Consider the following 24,771-nt stretch of genomic DNA (forward strand, 5'->3'; position numbering starts at 1 on the left):
TCATTTTTCTTTCACGACCTTTGGTTCGAGAGAAATGACCCAGCTGGTTAAAATTCCCTGGGGGGATGGCTGTAATATGCACACCTTGATGAAGCACAGGGCTGTAAATGACCAGAATGACTGTTCTCGTTTTTAAAGCAGGAATAGCGTCCAAACCTCAAGGTGTTGAAATATAAAACAGCCAAACCTCTTCTCCAGCGGCTGATTGCTAGGTTGCTACAGCCATGGGAATCCAGGTATCTGCGGTTCAACAAAGTTGTTCAGGTCTGACGTAGTGAGGTGGTTAATACTTGGAACTGAGCCTCTTGGCAGAATGTTCTGGAAGCTGGAGAGCGCCCAGCTTGAGCCCCTGTCTCTGAAACCCCCGGCCGCCTTCATTCACTCCACACAGCAGCCTCTGTCTGAGGGAAAAACCCTCAGTACAGAGATGCACAGTGTTCTGTAGAAGATTGGGTTTCGTGTATTTACTACATGTGATCTGAATGCATATAATGAGAATCTCATAGTTTGTTCTTACTACAAATAATCATAGAAAAAAATCTTTCAGTTCTGTTTTCCAAGAATTTCCACAACATTCTCTGCATTAGAGGCATTTTTTTCCCTTTGAAACAAGTCATTGTAAAAACTACAAAAAGACATTGACTGACATCCCATTGCTCAAAGTTCTTCTCTTAGTTTGCAGATTGCTAGCGACTGCCTTCTGTTAGTACTGAGGTTGTAATGTGTGATCTATTAGAAGAACATTCCCTGAAAATTCAGGGTCTTCAAAACACAGTAGGATTCACCCCCCCCCCTCCCCCCAGTTACTTCAGTGGTAGCAAAAATAACAATTGTCCCCTGGGAAATGAAGCTCATCGCTATGGTAACTAATGAAGGTTGCATCATTCTAGGGCACATTTTAAAAAGCCTGGATTTCGACATGGGTAGACGCCCCGTCTTATTTTACTCAGTAGCTTAGCAACCTGTGGTCTCCTGTTTGTCAGCACTCCCAATCTTCCCTCTTCCTTCAGAAAAGTGACCTATATAGATGGTTTTTTATTGTGGGCACGTTCTCACTGTGAATTTGGTTCAGTCTTAGGTATGTTTATAATGACCTTATTTTCTGGACCAAAAATTAGGACACGTGCTGGGTCTGAGAAGTAAAGGCTTTTTCTCCTACTTCCCTGGCGGCCCACACTGAGGTCTTCACAGATCTTTTATGTTCTACACCCCTTAACTTTTAGTGTTATTCAGGGCTTTGTCTTTGGCCCTCTTTTCTTCTTCTTCACCGATGAGTTACCTACTGCCTGTGTGCTGGTGACTCCCAGATCTTCATTTTCGGCTCAGGTCTCGCACCGAGAGCTCTCTCAGGCCTCGCACCGAGACCTCTCTCAGGCAGGCAGGCAGTCAGTTCACTCACTCAGTCCCCAGGCTCAGCAAGTTCGAGATGAAGTCAACGTTGCTTGCCACAAGAATCACTCACTGACAAATGGCACCACCGTTCACGCAGCACCCCACCTCCGGTCACCCCAAGTCCAGATGCTTCTGCTTCCTAAATGCTCTGAAATGTGGCCTCTTCTCTCCTCTAGGGCCTCGTCCTTTTTTGCCTGCTTTACTGCCCACATCCTCCAAACTGGTTACTTCAGGGTAACCAGGCTTCTTCCAGGCCTCCCCCAAACAAACAAAAATATTAGGAGTTTGTGACTGGTTGCTTATCCTCCAGCGGCTCCCCGGCATCCTCCAAGTAAAATCCAGACTCTTCAGTGGGGCAGACAGAGCCCTCAGCGGCCTCCTGCCTGCTCCTTTGTCTAGGCTGGTTTCTCATTGCTCCTGCCTTGCTCCCTCCCCTGCTTGCTCTCACCTCTTCCTGCTGCATCACCCTCTCCTCCTCTCCTCTGGCAAATGCCTCGTCATCCTGCATTTCAGACACCATCCTCTCTGGGAAGCTTTCTCTGCTGTCACCTGACCGGGCTCCATCGTCAGAGTTAGATGCTCCTAGGTGCTCCTGGAGCAGCACGGGCTTCTCCCTACTGTAGATCTTACCTTGCAGAGGTGGCATTTGTTTGTTTTTGTGCATTTCACCTACTAGTACCTAGTAGGTGTTTAATCAATGTTTGTCGAATGAGTTAATGATCAACAGGTCGATTGAATGTGTAAGTGCACTTTTGGGGCGGTGGGGCAGAATTCCTAACTTTCAGTAGTCTTAGAAAATCCAAGTTGTCCCAGTGCCGGTAGTTCATTGTCCCCACTAGTATAAGCGGACTTACAAGATTGCTAGAATGTAGAACAAAGGGTATATTCCTGGATAGGATGTGGGAAGGTGGACCTGGTGTGGCGCTTGGCCGTATATCTATGTATAAATGTGTTCACACGCAAACACGTATGCACACACACACAGTTCAGTAACCGTGTCTAAACTCTACTGGCAGCGTATGGGTACCAGCACAGGTCAAAAGGAAGTCAAACAAACGGAAATCTGGAGGAATCTCATAAAGGGAGCATCTGACTCCCCTGCTTGATTGAACCCCTCTGTGTGAACCTGCTGGCTGCTAGGCTGAGGGCTGCCTGTGAGGAGGACACCCCCATCCTGGCTAAGGTTGTAGCTCAAGACTGGCGCTGGATTCGGTTCTTTGGAGGGACTTGGGGTGGGATGGGAGGCAGCCTGGGAATACCATTCCCTCACTTATTTCTTTAGAGTGTTAATGGATGCTGGAGCTGTAAAATGAAGAATTTCTAGTTGCTTCCCATCATCCCGCCCGACACAGTGTACAGATGTGTTGGTGTCAGCCCATTCTGCCCAAGGCCTCTGTGCAGGTGTAACCAGAGACTTCCTGACAAGGGCAGGTGGGACGTGGGTGACTGGAGGGACGAATTTTTATCCGATCCTTTTGATATGTCATGTCGTAAATGATGAGCACCAGTTTTGGACCTCGTGCGGGGCGTGGCCCTGGGGCAGATGCCAAGTACGATAAAGTGTGGTTTCTTCTGACTGTGTTTAGAGCTCAGCCACCGAGTCAACCAGCTCTGATGCTGCGGGAGTTTTGATAAATGCTACAATTTATCTAACATCTATTTTAACCCTAAAAAACAGCAGCAACAACACTTTTTTAGGTTTAAGGAATAATACTTAACGCCAATATTTTAAAATAAGTTTTACTTGCTGACATGTGGTCAGCTGTGTCCAACGTAGAGTAAGACTATGCTATTTTCAAAGTGGCCCAGCTGCTGGACTGGCTGAGGCCCGCTGGGGGTACCTTGTCTTACTATTTTTGAGATGAGCAGTGATTACTTCTCCCCAGTGTCTGTTTCTGCCTAGTGCTAAGAACTTGGGGGAGAGGAAGAGGCAGGGGGAGAAGAAAGCAGGACGTGGCAAGGTGGGCTGTGCGGTGCTATGTTGGGTTCGTGTGCCCCAGGGCTTTGTGTCGGGGGTGAATGCAGTTTCCCTGCCTTTCAGCAGGGTCATGCACTTTTCTTCCCCCATACACTGACCTCTACTGGCTTAACTCTGACTCTTAATCACAGCTGTTTTTTCTTAAATTTTTTTTCAAGGAAAAAAGTTTTCACATACTATTAAAAGCTTTTTATGTTGCTCTTTAAATATAATTTGCGGAAAAATGAACACTTATAGGTTTTGTATAGTGGAATTTACATTTATTTAAGAAATTCCTAGCCACCCAAATTGTGCTTTTGACCTCTGGGTTGCAGTATCTTTTTTCTATTTTAAACTGCTATTACACCTCTGAATATAAGAGAACAGATGTTTTTGTAGCATTTTATTTTTAGGTTGTAAAATTTATCAATTGCCAGATACATGCTAGTGTAAGGAAGGCAGTATATTTAGTGCAGAGAGCACAGGATTGAAAATAACTGCATCCACTCACTAGTTCTGGGCAAATTGCTTAAGCTCTCTGGGCTTTACACTTTCATCTCTAAAGGATAGTTTCTATTTCATAGGGCTTTGTAAGGATTAAATGTATATGCAAAGTGTTTTGGGGGCTGTTATTTCTGTAGAAATGTTTGTTACTATTATTAAAATTAAAACTCATATTATCCTGCCACCTTTCTGACCTGTACAGCTATTTTAGAAAATCTTTAAACAAACCTGTGCTGACTGTATTGATGTGTACCTTTCTTAACTGGGATTTTTAGGAGCACTGTTACTTAAAAAAAATGTGTGTTTGTATATGCTTTTATATATTTTAAAAATAATTTATGCATCAGAAAGACCATTGGTTCAGCTAACATTACAATAGTGTAACAACCTTTGTGCACGTAGGGTAGGTGCTTCCTTTATCTGGAACCCTCATGTAAGAAGCTGCTCCATGTGTAATCGTTACTCAGATGATCTGTAGCCATTTTAAACTCAGAATGTTGAAGTGAAACTCGCCCGTGGTTTCCTACCTTCCTCTCCCCCCTCCTTGTGAGGGAGCGGCTCTGCACGGTGTAGTGGCTGAGAGAGCGCAGCCTCTGGAGGTGGGTACCTTGTTCACCCTGGGGCTCTGTGCAGCCTGGGCCTCTCTGGGCTGCAGAACCTTCCCCTGTAACATGACAGTAATAATCATACCCACCCTGTGGGATTGTTGGGAGGCCCAAACGGTCCCCTGGAAAGCCTGGTAGGCTTCTTTTTGTTTGTTTGTAGTAGTATCTCTAACACATAAACTCTGCTAAGCATCTGGTCTAGCTTGAAGTCTTTTGTCTTCTACTTACTGGCCTTTGTGCTCTGCCCATCCCTCTGGTCAGTCTAACTGCTGCTCAGGAAGAAGAGGAGAATGAATCTGGTGTAGACACCCAGCAGGCTTTGCCACCTGGGACTAACACCTTGTAGGGGTACAGAATTTGCCATCCCCAAATATCTCTCTTTGGCACATTAATTTTAAGCTGGTTATTTTCTAAGAAACAGTAGACATGGGGAAAACTCTGAAAATCAGGTAGGAGTTAACCGTTTTGCAAGAAACATTTGCATTTGTAAGGGAAATCTCCACTTGTGTAAGGGTATCTCCCTGGATGCAGCAAGAAGAGGAGGATGACCAGATCTCTGGAAACTCTTATCGATGCAGAAAGCTGTGTCTTAAATCTGCATCACAATCCTACCCTTGTTTACTGTGCTTTTCCTGGTAGCTTCCCACAACTGACTCTCCCTGCCCTGAACATCCTCTTTTGTCTTTAGCTGAGGGTGGTATTTAAGGTGAGGGCTTCAGCCATTTTGGAGAGTTACTCAGTTTTCCTGGGTCTCTCCCATGTATACATGTTATTAAACTTTTGTTTGATTTTTTTCCTGTTAATCTGTCTCATGTCAATTTACTTCTTAGACCTGCCGGAGGAACCTGGAAGGGTAGAGGAAAATTTCTTCCTACTTTCATTCACCCAACAAATATTTATCATACATTTACCATGGCCGTGTACTCCTAGGCTCTGGGTAGACAGTGATGAGCAAGAAAAGAATATTCTTTATTCTCATGCTTCTTTTCTTCTTTTTTTTGGCCGAGCCACGTGGCTTGCGGGATCTTAGTTCCCCAACCAGGGATTGAACCAGGCCCTCAGCAGTGAAAGCACTGAGTCCCAACCACTGGACCGTCAGGGAAGTCCCCCTCATGCTTATTTTCTAGTGGGCAAATCAAATTGTAACCGAGCAGGACCCTCTGGGGCCTTCCCTGGACAGACCCCTCCTCTGTATCCTGTGCTTTAACTCCTCTCTGAAGTACCTAGATAATAGTATCTGATGCACATTTCCTGAGTTGTTTTACAGATGCTAAAACCCACACCAAATGGAAGATGTTAACTACTTGATGACCATGAGCACGTAGCCGCCAGGCCCACTGGAGCCTAAGGATTGATGTTAACCCCTGTGGTACCGCCCTGTTACCTCACCATCAGCCAATCAGAGAATTGTGCATGAGCTAATCACAAACTCTGCCCCCCCCCCCCCCTTTAAAAATGCTCTCCTGCAACCCGTCGGGGAGTTTGGGGGAGTTCGGGCTTTTTGAGCACTGCCTGTGCCAGATTACTTGTCTGGCGCCTTACAATAGTTGCTGTACTTCCCTTCACCACAACCCAGTGTCAGTAGATTGGCTTTACTGCCTGTGGATGAGCAAGTTTGGTTCGGTAACAAGATAAGAAACACATTTACAAGTAGGTAGATCAGATAGCAGACTGTGGCCGGTGCCATGAAGGAAATACATGAAATAACAGTGCTATTCCTTCAGAGTCAGCACTTCCTGAACCTGCCGCCCTTTGCCATGTGGATTAGATACCTTTCCTACATGGCCTTAAATAGATATAAAATAGCTTGCAGCTCTTATCAGGTACTGTTTTAATAATGTTTCCTTGTCTGTCCACATGGAGCTCCTGCACAGAGCCTGGCACATAGTAGATGTTCAGTACGTGTTAAAGAAATGCATGCAGGAATGGATAAATAATTTATGACACCTTTGTAGATTGAGTGTAAAATCCCTTATAACAAGGAGTAAGATGTTCAGTATGTTGGCAAAGCAGGAAAAGGTTTGGGATCTTGAACTCTCCCAAGCTATGGTTGATTGATAGGTTTTTAAACAATAGTGATGATAATCACAATACTAATTGTTGGCAATTATCCAGCGCTTGGTATGTGCCAAGCACTGTTGTCAAGAACCTTACATTTAATCTTCAGAGCAACTCATGCCATAGCCTCTAATTATAATTGTCTTTTGTTCACTCATTAGGAATTCTAGGCTAACTTAAAGATACCTCCCACTCAAATGTTCAAAGTGAACTCATGATACTCCCCCAAATCTGGTCCTTTTCCAGTGTTCCTCATCTCAGTGAATGACAGTGCCATCCATGCAGCTGGACAAACCCAAAACCTAAGGAAAGGCATTCCTTTCTTTCGTTTTCTCTATCAGTTAACATGTATTCAGATCCTGGTATTAAAATCCACTAAACAGTGGCTTAAGGTAAGAAAAAATCAGATCATCTCACCAACAAGTCTAAAGTTAGTCTAAAGGGTTGGTGGGTCAATGGTGTTTGATGTCAACTTTTTTTTTTTTCTCTTTTGCTGCACCACACGGCTTGGGATCTTAGTTCCCCAACCAGGGATTGAACCTGGGCCATGGCAGTGAAAGTGCTGAATCCTAACCACTAGACCACCTGGGAACTCCTCTTAGCATGTCACCTTTTATCCTCAAGCTTGTTTGTCTCATGTTCAAAGATGATTGCCTCAATTCCAGGCAAAGTCTTTATTGATTCTGTTCATTTTTCTTCATTCTTTTTCTTTCTTTTCCTCAGACTAGGTAATTTCAGTTGTCCTATCTTGAAGTTTGCTGATTCTTTTGTCTTCTCACACCTATCGTTGACCATCTCTAGTGAATTTTTCATTTCAGCTATTGTACTTTTCAGCCCCAGAATTTCTATTTATTTTATTATATGATTTCTATCTCTTTACTCATATTCCCTAATTGTTCATACATCCTTCACCTGATTTCCTTTAGTTCTTTGTCTGTGGTTACCTTTAGCTCTTTTTTTTTTTTTTTTTTTAATTTATTTTTATTTTTATTTATTTATTTTGGCTGTGTTGGGTCTTCGTTGCTGCACGCGGGCTTTCTCTAATTGTGGCAAGCGGGGGCTACTCTTCATTGCAGTGTGTGGGCTTCTCATTTCGGTGGCTTCTCTTGCTGCAGAGCATGGGCTCTAGGCGCGTGGGCTTCAGTAGTTGCAGCATGTGGGCTCAGTAGTTGTGGCTCATGGGCTCTAGAGCACAGGCTCAGTAGTTGTGGTGCACGGGCTTAGTTGCTCTGCGGCATGTGGGATCTTCCCGGACCAGGGATCGAACCCGTGTTCCCTGCACTGGCAGGCGGATTCTCAACCACTGCACCACCAGGGAAGCCCCACCTTTAGCTCTTTGAGCATATTTAGATAGTTAATTAAAGTCTTTGTCTAGTAAGGCCAGTTAGTGTTTGGACTACTTCATTGGTGGTTTTTGTCACTTTTTTCCCTGTGAATGGGCCATTTCCTCTTTCTTTGCATACTTTGCAATTTTTTGTTGAGAACTGGATATTTTATTTAATTTTATTAAAAAAATTTTTGATGTCTAGAAATATTTTATTTTTAAAATTTTATTTTTTAATTGAAGTATAGTTGATTTACAATGCTGTGTTAATTTCTGCTGTACAGCAAAGTGACTCAGTTATACACATATGTACTTTTTTTTCATATTCTTTTCCATTATGGTTTATCCCAGGATATTGAATATGGTTCCCTGTGCTATACAGTAGGACCTTGTTTTTTATCTATTCTATGTGTAATAGTTTGCATCTACTAACCCCAAACTCCCAGTCCATCCCTCCCTCATTCCCCCTGCCCCTTGGCAACCACAAGTCTGAGAACTGGATATTTTAAATATTATAATGTGGCAACTGAAAATCACATTCTCCCTCCTCTCTAGAGATTGCTCTTGTTACTTGTTGAATGCTGCAGTTGTCTGTTTAGTGACTTTTCCCAACTCTTTCTGCAAAGACTATATTTCATGTTGTACGTGATCATGTGATCATTGAAGTTTCTGTTCTTTTATCTCTGAGGTCAACCTGTGATTTCTTTTTTTTTTTTTCAACTTTATTCATCTATTTATTTTTATTTTTGGCTGCGTTGGGTCTTCGTTGCTGTGCGCAGGCTTTCTCTAGTTGCAGCAAGTGGGAGCCACTCCTTGCTGTGGTGCACGGGCCTCTCATTGTGGGGGCCCCTCCCATTGCAGAGCACGGGCTCCAGGCACGTGGACTTCAGCAGTTGTGGCACACGGGCCCAGCAGCTGTGGCTCATGGGCTCCAGAGTGCAGGCCCAGCCGTCATGGCGCATGGCTCCTGTTGCTCCGCGGTATGTGGCATCCTCCCAGACCAGGGATCGAACCTGTGTCCCCTGCATTGGCAGGTGGACTTCCAACCACTGTGCCACCAGGGAAGTCCCAACCAGTGATTTCTTTTAATGCCTGAATTTCATAAAGGAGAAAAAGGTCTTCCTTCCCTTTAAATTCTTTTGGCAGACATCGCTCGGGAAGCCCTTCAGACCTAGGGGATTGAAACAACGGCCAGTATCTTCTCTAGTCTCTCAGTGAACTGCCAGGCAAATCAAAACACGCATCCCCAAATTTTGGAGGACAGGGTTCCCACCTTGGTACCTGCAAGTCACTCCATGACCATGGGCCACTGTCCCCACAGCTGCCTGCTACAGGGATGGGGCATGCATGATGGTAGCTGCAAGTAAGATGTGAAATTCATTGACATAATACCAGCTTCTTCATCAGCATTCCCATGGATGCTGCAAGTGTCTAACTAGACTTTAGAATTCTGAAACAGTGATTCTGACAGCTTAATAGTTGATTTGGTACAGGGACTGATTCTTGGAACTTCCTATTCTGATATTTTCCATGATGTGACTCCTGTATTTATTCTTGTTGAGATAATAATCTCCATATTAAAATGTTGTTTTGACATATATTATAAAAAGAATTTAAGTGAAGGCTGGTATATGTGTATAAATTATGTATTGAATTATTTCTTAAGAATTATTTTCCATTATACCATCTCACAAATCGGCTGGTTGACCAAAAAGATGGAGTTTTACATGTATATGTAGTGGTGTCACTATATATCACTACATCGTATCTTATGGCTGTGCAGAGAAAGTGGCATTTCTTTATTGTGTCTGTAGTTAGTCTTTTTCTCCTATTCTGATGGGGAGACCCGCTGATTAACTGGGGAAGAAATCCAATACAATTTAAAACTTAGTCTAATATGATGACTTAAATAGTCTATTTAGGTAGTGTCCAGCTCTCTCTGAGATTAAAATTCTCAGTGTCTGCTTTTTACCCTAGGATGGTTTAAGGGTGTGGGGTGAGGGGTGTGGTGTATATGATCTTCTAGCAGCAGTGGGGCACTGTTCGTTTCCCTTGGTTTGATGTTTGCTACTTCCTCTGGTCTCTGGGGCAATGTCCCTTTACCTCCTAGCTGTGTTTGCCTTGCGTGCGCGTGCTGGTGTAATTCGTGGTAGGGCCTTTCTGGTTGATAAGAACCTCCCAGTAACCTCTGGTTCATTCTCTCTTTGGCCCCTCCTCTCTGAGCTCTCCTGGATGTCTGCTGTGTCTCTATCTGGCCTTCTGGCCTGGAACTTCATCCACAGCCTTTGCTGCAGGATTACCCTGTTCCATGGTGGGTTGCATGGCCAGCCCTCTAGCTCAGTAATCTGAGTCTCAGAGTTTACCATTGCTTGACTGTGTTTTCAAAAACCTTCTCTCAAGACGATGCCGTGGCTTGTAAGACTGTGAATTTACTATGTCATCCTTCCGTGTGTGTCAGATGTTGCATATTGCTTCATTTTATCTCTTCCTACTCCCTTCCATAGTAAATCCTAATTACTCCCCAGGGAGATGAATGCTTCCAGCCGACTGGGGCAAAGGCCATATGCTCCGAGAGCAAAACAACTACAAAAATAATTTTCAAACACTATCACACACGTGTATATAAATATATATGAGGATAAAATTTAATTATCCTCAAATATTTAATTATAAAAGTCATATGTAATTTTAAATGTATACAGCCTTAAATTTAAGGAACATAGGAATATGCCTTTAGAGAGGCATAAATGGTGTGCACGCACATTATGTAATGTGTATATATATAATTAAAATATATATGCATGTATTATATAGAGATATGTTATAAACATATATGTTATACATGTTTATATGTAATATATATTATTAATTATAGCAATGTAGTTATGTCATATATACACACAGAGTTGACCCTTGAACAACACAGGGGTTAGGGGCACTGACCCTCCGTGCAGTCTAAAATCTGCATATAACTTTATAGTTGGCCTTCTGTATCTCTGGTTCCACATCTGCAGATTCAGCCATTCGTGGATTGTGTAGTACTGTAGTACATATTTGGTGAAAAAAAAAAATGCTTATAAGTAGAACCATATAGCTCAAACCCATGTTGTTCAGGGTCCACTGTATATATAATTAAGAGGTTTGGTTTCTATCTATCAACACTCCCATGACCAAAAATAGTGTGATTTAACACACACATTTTCTTTTGTTGCAGGACTGTTCGTGTGTGGTTAAAGAGAGACAGTGGACAATATTGGCCAAGCATATACCATGTGATGCCTTGTAAGTATCTGGATCTCTGTCTTTAAAAATCAGACATGGACCCCAACTCCCCTTCCTTCCCAGATTGCCTTCTCTGTATTTTCTTGAGAAGAGATGCCTGAGGGTTGGGATTATCATTATAATGGAAAGTACCTTGTTAAATCATTCTAGCTCTCAGTATGTAAAATAAGAAAATTTTTCTGAAATTGACTATATATTCACAGTTTCTGAATAAGATTAATGGAAGGACTACAGCACCTAGACTCCTTGATTACACAGTCTCCCTCTCTTTTCCAATTTTTTTGTAAAGTACTTCCTTAGACAACTCAAAATTTTGTCCAGTGATTACATTTGTGAAGTAAATTTGTTCTTGCATTATTGTTATATTATTTATTCAAATTGAAAACATTCAGTGTTGAACATTCAGTTCTGAAAAGGATTTGCTTAGGATTGAAACGTTCTGATTAGAAGTCAGTCTTATTTCCCCAGAATCTTATGTGAGAAATATGTCCTTGCACTGATAAATAGTGAATCTTTCAAATATACCTTTAAAAAAAGATGACTGATTCTTAGATTCTTGCACTGGCAGAAGTTCCCCTGCAGGGAGAGAGCTGGCTCCCTTAGATACAAAATTTCTTTTTTGTCTAGTGTTTTGTTGTTAAAATTACTGAAGTTTAATTGTCCTATTCCATATTTATTTTCGTGTAAAATAATTATTTAAACTTATTATCAGTTATATTATGAAATGTTTCTCTTACTCCCCTTCCTTCAAATCTTAATGGAAATTGACATGCTAGAAAAATGCCCCAGGTTTGTGGTTTGGGTTCATGTACCCTCTGGCTTCCTGCAGTGTGCACCTCTTCCCTTCATACGGGTATCCCAGTTTGAGTAGTACATGCCACCACGTACAAACAAAAGAAATTCATGCTATGCTGTAGATGTGATTAAGTTTATGCCTCTGGCAAAAGAATACTGTAATAACTTAAACAACAATTTTGCCTGTTTATGAACAAATACATTATTAAGGATGTAATGGATTTCTCTGATTTTCAAATTTGTCTTTGAGGTTTTCATTTCTTTAGAATTGTAGTGAATAGATGATAGCCCGTCGTTGAACCAAGCATCCCACTCTACATTAGTGAAAAGGCAGCCTGTAATTCCAAGTGCTTATATTTTCCCCTCATCGGTCATGCTTCCAGCAGACACCTTTGCACAGCCAAGACCCTGGGGGAACTTCCTTTTAAGCCTTGGCGGTGATGAGGGTTTAGGTAAATGGAAAGGGAAAGGAATTCTCTGATTGATTTTTTTTTTCTCTCATTTTTAAGTGGTATAACCAGTCTTACCTACGGTCTTTTTCATCACACTTGACATAATATCTAACAGGACGAGATGGCAAAGTTCTGTAGTCCAGCAAGTTGAAGTTGACCCCAGAGGCTTGTCGTTCCCATATGACTGCGAAGACAGAGGAGAGGCGGACGTGGGCAGAGTGACGAGGGCTTGGGGATGGTGCACAAGGAGTCGTCTTCTTTTTTTTTTTTTTTTTAATTAATTAATTAATTTATTTATTTATTTATTTTTCGTTGCATTGGGTCTTCGTTGCTACGCGTGGGCTTTCTCTAGTTGCAGCGAGCGGAGGCTATTCTTTGTTGTGGTGCGCGGGCTTCTCATTAGGGTGGCTTCTCTTGTTGTGGAGCACGGGCTCTAGGCACGCGGGCTTCAGTGGTTGTGGCTTCTGGGCTCTAGAGCGCAGGCTCAGTAGTTGTGGCGCGTGGGCTTAGCTGCTCCGCGGCATGTGGGATCTTCCTGGACCAGGGCTTGAACCCGTGTCCCCTGCATTGGCAGGCGGATTCTTAACCACTGCGTCACCAGGGAAGTCCCAAGGAATCTTCTTGAGATGGACGTTGATACTTGATAGGAACCTCTTGAAGATGCAGGATCCTAAGCAGTTGCTTACCCACCCCCTCTCCCATACACACATCCATACACATTTGGTGTCATTCTCTAATGTTCTCTTTATTTGAATATCACTGAGGATACAGAGACGCCTCAAGTTGTATTTTCATCCTTTATTAAGCTGTATCCTTGAATGACTAAAGGCTGCTGTAGCTCTTGTACCTGGCATTGGTGCTCAGTAAAGAAGTACCTATTGCAGACTTGAATCTGATAATAAAGATGAGTTTCCCTGAGAATATTATCATACATTTTCCTAAATGACTGAGCATGATCTTTGAGAAGAAGGACCCTCTAATTATTTGCATAGTTTGCCTATGGCCTCCTACTAAAGGGAGTAAAGCAGGGATTACTTTGCTATTAACATTTGGTCTGTGGACCAGCAGCATCAGGGTCACCTGAGAACTTACTAGAAATGCAGATATTGAGTTTCACCCCAGATCTACTGAATCAGAATCTGCATTTTAATAATATCCCTAGGTGATGTGAATGCCCTTTTAAGTTTGAGAAGATTGCCTTTTGGCGTTGTCTCCAACATGCTGATCTATTTACATATGTTTATATCAACACATGTGAAGCCTCATGCATATATAGTGTTTATTTGTAAATACATAGATATAAGTACACGCTGTAGTTGATCAGATATTTACTGCACACCGACTGTATACAGGCCATCAAGCTAGGTACCAAGAGATGCAGATGAACAACGCGTGAATGGTCACGATGATTTCTGTAATCTTTCATTGTTGGATGGTTCCATCTACCGTGGAGAGGGGTAAAAGAACAAAAGGCTGCATTCTTCACAGCTGATCAGAAATTGGCTTTTATTTTCCTAGGGGTCATATGCATTCAGATAACATAGGAACTGAGCTCTGAGCAAGACTTTAAGTTTTGTTTAACTTGAGAGAGGCAGAATCTTATTGCACAAGGAAATAGGCTACATTTTCGTGTCAGTTAGAATTTATTCCTTGAATAAGAATAAGAATAAGAATAAAATTCCTAAATTTTATTCATTTATTGAATTTCCAAAGGGCTTTTCTTTTCTTTTCTTTTTTTTTGCAATCCTTTCTATTGAAAGGTGTTTTGTTAAGAGGTTACTCAGTATTATCCCTAAATAACGGTTATGTGGTATTAATTACAAAGTAAGTGGAAAAGTACAGTATATCTGGAGGCTATAGTACGGACACCGCAAGGCAGATATGACCATGTTGTGTGTTTTTAGTGGTACATAATGGGTAGTATTCCAGATCCAGAAAAAAACAAACAGAGAATATCTTGTACATGCAATATATGGTTTATCTGTTTATTTTGTCCATTAAAATACCTAAAAAAAAGAGCCGAATTCATAGAAACAGAGTAGAAAAGTGGTTGCCAGGGGCAAGGAGGTGGGATGAATGGAATCTGGGGATCTAGTGTATAACATGGTGACTATAGTTGATAACACTGTATTGTATGATTGAAATTTGCTGAGAGAGTACAACTTTAAAGTTCTCACCAAGAAAAAAAAAATTAAATATGTGAGGTGACGAACGTGTTAACTTGATGGCAGGAATCCTTTCACGATACATACCAATTCATCACATTGTACACTTCAAATATCTTACAATTTTATTTGAAAATTATACCTTAATAAAGTTAGAAAAAAAATAAGGTCACAGAACCTGAAACAAACAAACACTGGAAAAAAAAACCCTTTTAATATAGGATTTGTCAGGACTTCCCTGGTGGCTCAGTGGTTAAGAATCCACCTGTCGATGCAGGGGACACGAGTTCGAGCCCTGGTCTGGGAAGATCCCACATGCCGCGGAGCCACTAAGCCCGTGCGCCACAACTACTGAGCCTGCGCTCTAGAGCCCACGAGCCACAACTACTGAAGTCTGCGCGCCTAGAACCCGTGCTCCACAACAGGAGAAGCCACCGCAGTGAGAAGACAGCGCACTACCGTGAAGAGTAGCCCCCGCTTGCCGCAACTAGAGAAAGCCCGCGTGCAGCAACGAAGACCCGACGCAGCCAGAAATAAATAAATAAATAAATTTATTAAAAACAAAAAAATGTATAGTATTTGTCATGTTCTGGGTAGGATAGTAATGTTTTATAGCATTGAGAAGAATTTGAAGTTGATTGGAGGGAAAGGAGCAGAAGACATTAGACGAGAAAGAATGAACAGTGAAGGCCAAGTTTGAGGGCAGGAGTGAGCCTGAAAGGCAGAAACTGCGTGAACTTCAGAGAGTGGTAGGTGAGAGAAAGATGAAGAGGAGACTCATCACGATCAAAAACCCAACCACTGCTTTGGGGGTGTCCTCATACCCTGCCTTTTCTGAGAAACTCCTGCTTCCCCTCCAGGAGGGATCCAGGAGAAACCAGATGTGTCTGGTGAAGGCTGTTTGCCCCTGAGTCAGTCTGATTTTCCAAGGAATTTAGAGTTTGGAGTACGAAGTCTGATTTTCCCAGGAATTTAGAGTTTGGAATAGGAAATGCTAGTCTCAACCTAGGCTGGTCCCTTGAGCTGGGAACACAGAAATGAAACAGCTGTGAGGCATTTGTGTGCCTGAAGAAACAGTGAAAGCTGATGCCCTGAAAAGGAAGTGTGAATCAGGGAGGAAGGATCACTTCGCTCCAGAGCGAGTGAAGCCTGAGCAAGTGATGCCTTAAGGTTTTCTTCCTCATGCTCCGAACCCCCAAGCCTGGCTCTGCTTCTGCCTTTGAGTTCAAGAGATACCCTCTGTCTTACTGCCATGTGCCCATTTGCGCTTGAGTCCATGCCAGTGGGTATGTGCTACTTGTCGCTGCAAGTATCTGACTCAGCCTTGCCCTGACTGTACACCTCCCAGTTCCTGTCTTTTTACTTTCTCCTGGATCTGTGATCTTTAAAGTGGAAGAACCGAGCCATGCATGTCCCTATTGATGCCTCTGCGGTGTTGAGCTGAAAATAGTGTGGGAAACATGAGGACAAGTAAAGATGAAAAGCAGAAAGAAATATCCTGTTTTCTTTCATTTCTTTGGACAGTGCATTCAACTAATTTTAAGCGTTTCTTCCATCCAAACGCCGTGCAATATACAAAGGTAGAGTGTTTAATACTACAGGTGATTCCCATCTCCATGGTGTGTACAGTCTAGTGGGGGAGGCAGACCTCAGATGAGTACCGTGCATGGTGCGTGGTGTGGTATAACCAAACAAGTAGGTGTAATGCGCACATGGTCACAAAGGGTCCCCAAGGAAGGTCTGTTTTAAACCCTGCTGTCTACAGAGAATTTGGGGTTTCCTATAAGCTGATTTTTATGGATAAGTGAGAAATAAGAGCATATCCTTATCAAATATTCTTTCAAAAATAATATCTTCTCGACATATCTCACGTAGTAGCTGGAAAGTAGCCTATGACATGATCAAGTTACAGCCTGCCCAGCTGGGACCTGCCTGACCTTGGATACCAGAGGGACCTTCCTGAGGGTACAGAGTTAAGGTTTCAGTTATAGCCATAAATGTGATTATTTGTTCCAGGCTTCTAATAGATACCATTTCAGCCACCGCATTTGCATCACACTACAGAGGAAAAAAACCAACACATGAAAAGCACAGACATTCCTATTTTCATGGTTGAGTTATTTTAGATTTACTTTACCAACTAGTTTGCTATTCATGGCATCAGACAAAGGAGTGGAGGAGAGAGCGCCAGCAGGAGCCAGGGTGGCAGGTGTTTGAGATTTTTCTTACTCTGCGGTATTGGGTATCAGGTCTGGGTCTTTATTGCCAACTTTTCCCCTATGGAGAATAGTTAAAGCAACGTGGCTGCCAAAGGTGTAGTGAATAGGTTAAGAGGGCCAGCATCTCAGGCCTGAGTGAGGGTTAGGCAATTGGAAAACCTCTGTGGATACTGTCATTGCCAGGACAGACAGGTGGAATTTACTTTGGCTCCTAAGCGTTTATGGATTTGTCCCCAAAACAAAACAGAAGGTGGTTTTTCAAAGGTAATTACGAATGAAAGGTACACCTAATAACTAAAATGACCGATTTTGTCGTATTTCCAGCTCTCTGCCTTGGCCTGGCGTGATGGCATTTGCCCAGTCTGAGGCTGTGGTTGGGCCCCTTCAGTTTTCCCACCACTGTGGCCACTTTATCATTTGCTCAGCTAACTTTTAAAGCATAGGATCTCTACTCAGTGAAGTAGGTCAGACGGAGAAAGACAAATACCATGTGATTTCCCTCATGTGGAATATAAAGCACCAACAAACAAAATAAATGAACAAACCAAATAAAAGTAAACACATAGATACAGTGAGAAGAGAGTAGTGGTAACCTGGGGGAAGGGGAGGCAAAATGGATAAAAGGGATCAACTGTATGGTGACAGACAGAAACTAAATTTTTGGTGGTGAACACGCTATAAGGTATGCAGAAATAGAAATATAATTTTGTACACATGAAACTTATGTAATGTTATAAACCAGTGTTACCGCAATAAAAAATACATCTAAAATTTAAAAAAAGTTTAAAATTTAAACAAATAAATAATAGCTAAAAAATAAACAAGTATAGGAACCCTAGTCCTCACTGAAAAACTTAGTTTTGAACTCTCTGCTTTCCAGTTTTTATCAACAGCCTGGTTGAGAGAAAGGCTGTTTATTATTTACGGTGGGCAGCATGAAGGACATGCAGTTGATTATTCATCTGTATCCTGAGATTTCCTGCTTTGTGTCAGCCTTCTGCAGAAACGCCTTCGTTCACTATGCCCTCAGCGCATATTGCTGTGTGTATACATGAAATGCTTTATCTGCTTTTAAAGTAATTGTCTACCATCCTGCTCAGCGCCCCTTTGAAGAAACACCAAGAGAGATTACTTTTCAGGTAGGAGAGCCAGAAACCCTGCCTTTCTCTAAGGCAGAACCTCCCATCCTGTGTGCTACAGCGTACTGGGATGATCCAAATGGATTACAGGCCCCGAGAACTGATTCGTTTAGCTGGGCAGGGGTGATCCAGTCATCTGGGCCCTAGGAGTCTCTTCCATTTCCTGCAGGGACTGTTCACGTCTAAGTTTCTGTGTGTATCATGAGGCGAAAAAGGTTAGGAGGAGCAGCTCTAAGGACCTGGTACGTAGTCCTTATGGGTAATGTGAAACATGGGATCTGTTATATTCCCAACGGATTTTTATTTTGATTTTCTTTCTGTTCTTTTATATATATTTTCCTCGGTCAAGACTTTTTGCTTATTTCTGTTGTTTGTTTTTATTGTATCTGCTTTTAAAGCCATTTCCAATTCTTTGTGAAATGAGGTAGGGAATGCACTGAATAAGTTATCTTAGTTAAGACAAATAGACTGAAAGACAAAAGCAGTTTGAACAGTCTTACTGTTTACATTAAATTCACCGAAAAATATGCATTGTTTAAGATTAGAGCATTCAGAATCACTTGTAGGGTAACACCTGTGCCTGGGTGGGAAACTGGAATTTGATTTTCATTTCTGCTACCAATTTGCTGACTCACTTCGGGCAAGTCCTTTCATTTTCTCTGCTCTGAACCTAACAGATAAACTGTCCATTTTCTTTGTGCTCAGATTTTGGTTATATGTCAAATAAGTATTTGTAAAGTACTTTCAGGTCCTTGGAGTTAAGCAATGTATACTGTCATTGCTGATCTTTTTTTTTTTTTGGCCACGCCATGCTGCTTGCGGGATCTTAGTTCCCCGATCAGGGATTGAACCTGGGCCACAGTAGTGAAAGTGGCGAGCCCTAACCACTGAACCACCAGGGAATTCCCCTATCATTGCTGACCTTAACGCAGAGGGATTAGGAAAGATTGGCTAATTTGTGAGGTTGTGGCTGGATTGGTTTTCTTTTCCCATTTGTTGGAACTGTAGTCTTAGAGCAACTTGAAATTGAGAATTTAGAAAATTAAAATGATTAACATGTTCATATTGATATGTTTATATTTGGGATGGAAATGAGTTATTTTGTATGTAAATCGCAAATGTTAATTTTCCCATTGGTGAGGTCCAAGGATTTAGGACAATGGAGGTGGTTCATGTGCTGTCCTACCCCTTCTGCTGGGTTTATTGGAGTTTGGGGGGAAATTCATGTGGGAAGATTAGTGATTGAAAGGTATTTAAAATAATGAATTTGGTATTTCTGTTTTTATAAGATAGTGATTGTTTGGGTGACTTTTAGACAATATCTTTAACTCAGTTGAGGGAGTTTTTTGGCAGTGGGGGTTATGTGTATAATCGGGAAATGCTCATCCTGTTGTTTAATTTATATCTTATTTCAGATAACTTCTTGGTTCCCAGCTGTGAAGTCTGTTGCTCCTTTGTTGGTTTCTTTTTGGTATAGGTTGTATTACAGAACCATGTGTCGAAAATAACCTGTTGTTTTTACTATTGACATTTCCAAAATTAATAGTATAATCTGGTCTTTTAATTCTCTGTGTACCAAGAAGAAAAGGTGCCCATGGAACTTTGATATTTAACAAAAGTGAAGGAAAACATAAATTATCCAAACTGAAGATAACAGATATTAATTAATCTGAATAATTATAGAATTTATTTAGCATACTCTTATTTGATTTTCATCTGACAGAGTGATTTAAAGCTTACTGTAGTTAGATCACTTTACTGTAACTTAAAACCTCTCTGGGAGAAGAAGGGACCACTGCCAACTCACTGTAATTTTGCTGATGTTACTCAGACTAAATTAAAAGAAAACAAAGGGTTAATTTCAGTTGAGTGCATAAAATACTTGATTTAAACAAAAAACCCTTTTTAATGCTAGGCAGTTGAAGTCCTAAATATAAGTGTTCTTAATAAAGTAAAAAATGGGGGTCTTCCCTGGTGGCGCAGTGGTTGAGAATCTGCCTGCCAATGCAGGGGACACGGGTTCGAGCCCTGGTCTGCGAAGATCCCACATGCCGCGGAGCAACTAAGCCCGTGAGCCACAATTGCTGAGCCTGCGCGTCTGGAGCCTGTGCTCCGCAACAAGAGAGGCCACGATAGTGAGAGGCCCACGCACCGCGATGAAGAGTGGCCCCCACTTGCCGCAACTAGAGAAAGCCCTCGCACGGAAACGAAGACCCAACACAGCCATAAATAAATAAATAAAATTAAAAACAAAAAAAATGGGCTGAATATTGTAAACCTAATAAATATTATCTTGTGACACGCAGTTGAATGGAATAGTGTCCATGAATTAAATCTTTGCTTTGTGATGATGGGGTGCTCTTGGTAAGCCTCTCTATTCAAGGCCCTCTTATCATAGGATCCTGACATTTAACTTCACCAGGATGCCTTTGACACCTGAAGTTTTATTCACAGAAGTACTGTTGCTTATTTAAAGTTCCCACCAGCACATCCCATGAAGATTAGTGTCTCCTGCCAAATAATGCCTTTGGCATTGTAGAGCTGTCAGAGTGATTGAAATCCACAGTTCAACCTTCAACAGAACTTGTGTTTATTTGAGTAAAGTTCAACCGATCAGCAAAGGACAGGAAATAAATTAGTCATAAAATGAAAGAATTATAGGTATAAATAATAGAAATTGGGAAACTTTCCCCCAAATAGAAGTATTTTGAGAATGCCTCCTCTCAATTTACATTTTTTAAGAAAGCAAAAGCAATATTTTTTCTTAGATGGCCCGTGGGATAAAAGTGTTAGAAATACAAGTAGCCAGTTTCTCTCTAATCCACTTAATTATTGCTCTGTTGAAGTTGATGTTGGTTTCAGGAGCTCATTTTTGCCTAAGGCTCATATCCTGAGCTTTTCCCCCTTCAAAATATATAGTCATTAATATAATCACCCAGACTGGTGTTTCTCTTTATTTTCACCCTCCCTAAATTTTAAGCTGAAAACCTGCCTTAAACTAGAAGTATTTCATTTTTAAGAAACACTCAGTATTATGAAAGTGTTTAATTTTAAAGATAAGATTTTGACAGGCCATCAAGGTCTAAAGTCCTGACACTAATATAAGAGAATATTATTTCCCATTACCGATAGACCCCTACAAATTTCTTTCCTATCGTATTTGTACTTTTCATATCTTGCTTCCTAAAATTTTGCCAAGTACACGTCTTCTGATTGTCATCAGTCTGAGACAGAACGGAGATGGCAAATCTCGATCAGATAGCTTGGAAAATGAGAATTCTTCTCTCATTTCTAGATGAAATGTATTTCATCTAGAGTTTTGGCATGCAGTTTTGATAGAGGAGTCCGTAGAGGGGAGCTGCATTGTAATTTTGTAGTCCTGGTTGGCCACTGTGCTCGGCTTGTGGAGAATGCAGTTTTAAGGTAGGAGGATAGAACAGCCTCTCAGCCAAGTTCATCTCTGACCTGAACTTTTAGCCATCAGAGAGACCCAATTATTTCTTCATCGACTAACAAATTATTAGCGTTATAGCATTTAAAGCTGAATTCTTCTTTGGGAAACATCACATCTTTGCAACCTGGCTATAAATATTGTGTTTAAATCATATTTTGTTTGTTTCCTACCTTATTCTTCCTTCCAAAGGATTCCCTTTACCATCTGGTCATAATTACCATTACTTTACCGTGTCTTATTATGCTTTGCCAGACAGTTTTGCCCTTTGATATTTTCTTGCATGGATGGATAGGCGCTTATTTTGTATGGGCCATAGCACTGGTCTTTCAGAGGTTGCTTTTTTCATTAATTTCTGGTGAGTTGAAGTTAGAAGGATCTCTGTGTCAATTTATCTACTCCCCCAACACCCCAAAGGAAAGACATTTACTATAACAACAAATGTGGGCATTAGTATTTCTTTCAATTCATTTCTTTCCTCCTTGGCCTTGCGGGGCCTTTGGGTAACCAATGCAAGGCCTCTTCCTATGGGAGTGTCACAGTTGGGAAATGGTTTGAGGACCATCATAAGACTCACCTACCAAAAGTCTTTACACACACACACACACACACACACACACACACGCACACACACACAACAGGGTTGCTTGGTGTTTTACCATAATGCCTCTTTGAAGGCATGTTTGTACCTTTGGGGGCACCTGGGAGGTAATGCTCGCTGTCTCTGGCAATCCCCTGTCTATAACCATCTGGGTTCAAGCATATGGGTTCTGCAACAACAGAATTTCTGTTAAAACTTCTTTTGTTTATGGTCCTTTATAGGAAAAGTCTTTCCTTTTGAATTCTGGTGGCGTTTCTTACTATCAGTATAAAGTGATGTGGACTAAGGAGGTGACATTGGGGACAAGTTTTATATTATAGGTCCTATATATAGTTGGTGTCACAATCTGTAAATTCCTGATGGCAGCTATAATACCTTATATATCATTGCATCACATGTCTTGAACATAGTAAGCACTCTAAATTTTTGTTGAAGAATAACAAGAAATTTAGTAAATGGGGGAAAAATAAGGAATAAAGAAATAGCAATGATGATTTAAGGGTAGCCTGTGCAGTATTGTAAAAAAGTCTTTTAAATCACATTCAAAGATCAGTGGGTTTTCTAATTATTATATAACCAGATAGGAACTTTGGAGTAAATCATATTGGAAATACTTTTATATGGCCAGGCAGGCAGCTAAGTGATAAGATTTTTCTCGACTATGTGTAGCCATTTGGGCTGCAGTCAAGTTTTGCTTCATACACTCATGCTTATATCTTAATAAATTGTTAGATATTTAAAATTTTTAACAGGAGTAGCAAAATAATAAGTAAAGACAATGTTATAGGAATAATCTCAAACACAAGAACTGTGTTTAGTTTTTCCAGGTATATTTTTATGTGTGTATGTACTTTATGTAGTACCATAATCAGTGTATTTTTTTCTTTTGCTTTTTTCCGCTAACATGACAGTTTTCCATGAAATCATTAAATTTTAATCCTGCACACATGTTATGGGATTATGACACCTGGTGTCTTAGCATCTGTGTAGAGATTTTGCCAACATAGTTTATAGGCCAAAGGCAAGTAAGACTGGCTTTCTTAGGGCAGTGCATTAAATATCGTTTGATTGCTTTTTTTCCAGCAGTGTTCTTTTGGGAATCTAGTTTAAATTTGTGGCTAAACCAGAAGAAGATATTCTGCTGTACTGGTGGAAGTTTGTGGTGGTGGTGGGGGGATTATTTTTTACATATTTCTATTTTCTAAATATATCATGTTTGAAAATTAGAAAAAAGTAAGTACTTTATGCAGTTTAGAAGATTTTGTAGTTGTGGTTGTTCAGGGGCCTTTTATGGAGAATCAAAAAAATGTTACCAAGTGATGTGTTTATCAAGTGGTTCTGTTAGTAGAACTTGAAGTTCTTTTATAGTTTAAAGATAACCTAAGTTGGGTATTTGAATATAGGACTGTGCGTTTGAATTATGTCTTTGAACCTTCTCCAGCTTTTTTTTCCTGTGTGACCTTGGGTAAGACATCTAATCATAACTGAAAAGTAAGAATAAAAACATTTGATGCTGATTATGATTTTGATGATGGGTAGTTCATGACCTACAGCGCTACTGTGAAGATGCGGGGAGAAACTTAAAAGTTATGTTGAGGCCTTTAGAACACTATTTCAGTACAGAATAAGTTGTCGAAAGGCCCCCATTCTGATGAACAAGCATAGACAGAGAAAGCTGGGAACCGGAAGCTGACTTGGCCCCTCGTGGCTTCCAAGCACGCTTCGTTTACTCAGGCTTGGTGGCACTCAGAAAGTCAGTCCTGCAGAACTGGGAGACCCTGCCCAGGACTGAGTGAGCTGACTCACCTGATTTCTTTCCTCTGGAGCCGGGCCCTGTGTCGAGTTGGTTCTCTTTTAGATTGACACAAAGCCTCCGTCTTTTTCCAATTGGCAGCCTCCAGCATATGCCTTGAGTACTGGGAGTAAAAGACTTCTGTTACTCCACATGCCCCAAATCAGTTCTGAATAAAACAATAGATTTCTGTACTTGGGGGGGCAGGGGGCGAGGGGGTAATAAGAGCTTTCTTTCGTTTCCTTAGTTCAGAAACAATTGGTTATTTCCATTAAAGATGGGGTTTGCTTGGAAGAGATAGATTGGTGACAGAAGGCTTATGCAGCACAAAATATTGTTAATCTAGTCAAAGCAAATTTAGACTTGATACTGACAGAACAGCCGAGACCACGCCCCTTGGAACTTGTCCAGTTTGAGAATATCTTATTTGTTATATTCATTAAAAGGATAACTGAAAAACTAGGGGTTAGTTGTAAAATTACTGTTTTTATTTTTTGGTGAGTGGGAGTTAAATGAACTGTTTGTCAGGAAATTGTGGGGAAAAAAATAGTCATACACTTTGAGCTAGTCACTCCTGAATCCATGAGAATCATCGTTTTGTTAATTTCATCAACATGTTCATTTCTTTCAGCTCCATGTTCATGCATGTCTTTTAACCCGGAAACAAGAAGACTGTCCATAGGTCTAGACAATGGTACAATCTCAGTAAGTACACATAAATAAGATTTTCAGTTGAAATACTTCCCTTCCTGTGGAGTATGTATATGTGTCTTGTGATGAGAATTATTTATTAGTTTTTTTTTTTTCAAATTAACAAATTAATTTTCTTGCTAAGTTAAGTGGAAATTGCAGTGCAGCAAATTCTGGTGAGGTGCAGGGAGAGCTCTCATCAGTCTCAGCTTAAATGCTGACGAGATTCAGCTTGACTTACACGTTCACAGCGGCTAGAATAGTAGGGGCATTACCAGGCCACGGAGTGAACTACATGATCTGCGGGTTGGCGAGAGCAAGCTGTGATACTAGTGACTTTGATCA

At 41.2% G+C, this 24,771-nt stretch overlaps 1 protein-coding gene across 2 annotated transcripts in view; it reads left to right on the top strand.

Moving 5' to 3' along the window:
- WDFY2 (WD repeat and FYVE domain containing 2) overlaps positions 1-24,771 on the top strand; it is a 167,312-nt gene that overhangs the window by 61,647 nt on the left and 80,894 nt on the right. For both annotated transcript variants that reach the window (XM_061170784.1, XM_061170785.1), the window contains exons 2-3: positions 11,055-11,122; positions 24,368-24,441. In XM_061170784.1, the coding sequence (XP_061026767.1) occupies positions 11,055-11,122; positions 24,368-24,441 (142 nt within the window). The remainder of the gene's footprint in view (positions 1-11,054; positions 11,123-24,367; positions 24,442-24,771) is intronic.

This window comes from Eubalaena glacialis, chromosome 16 (genome assembly GCF_028564815.1).
Source record: "Eubalaena glacialis isolate mEubGla1 chromosome 16, mEubGla1.1.hap2.+ XY, whole genome shotgun sequence".
Lineage (NCBI taxonomy): Eukaryota > Metazoa > Chordata > Mammalia > Artiodactyla > Balaenidae > Eubalaena > Eubalaena glacialis.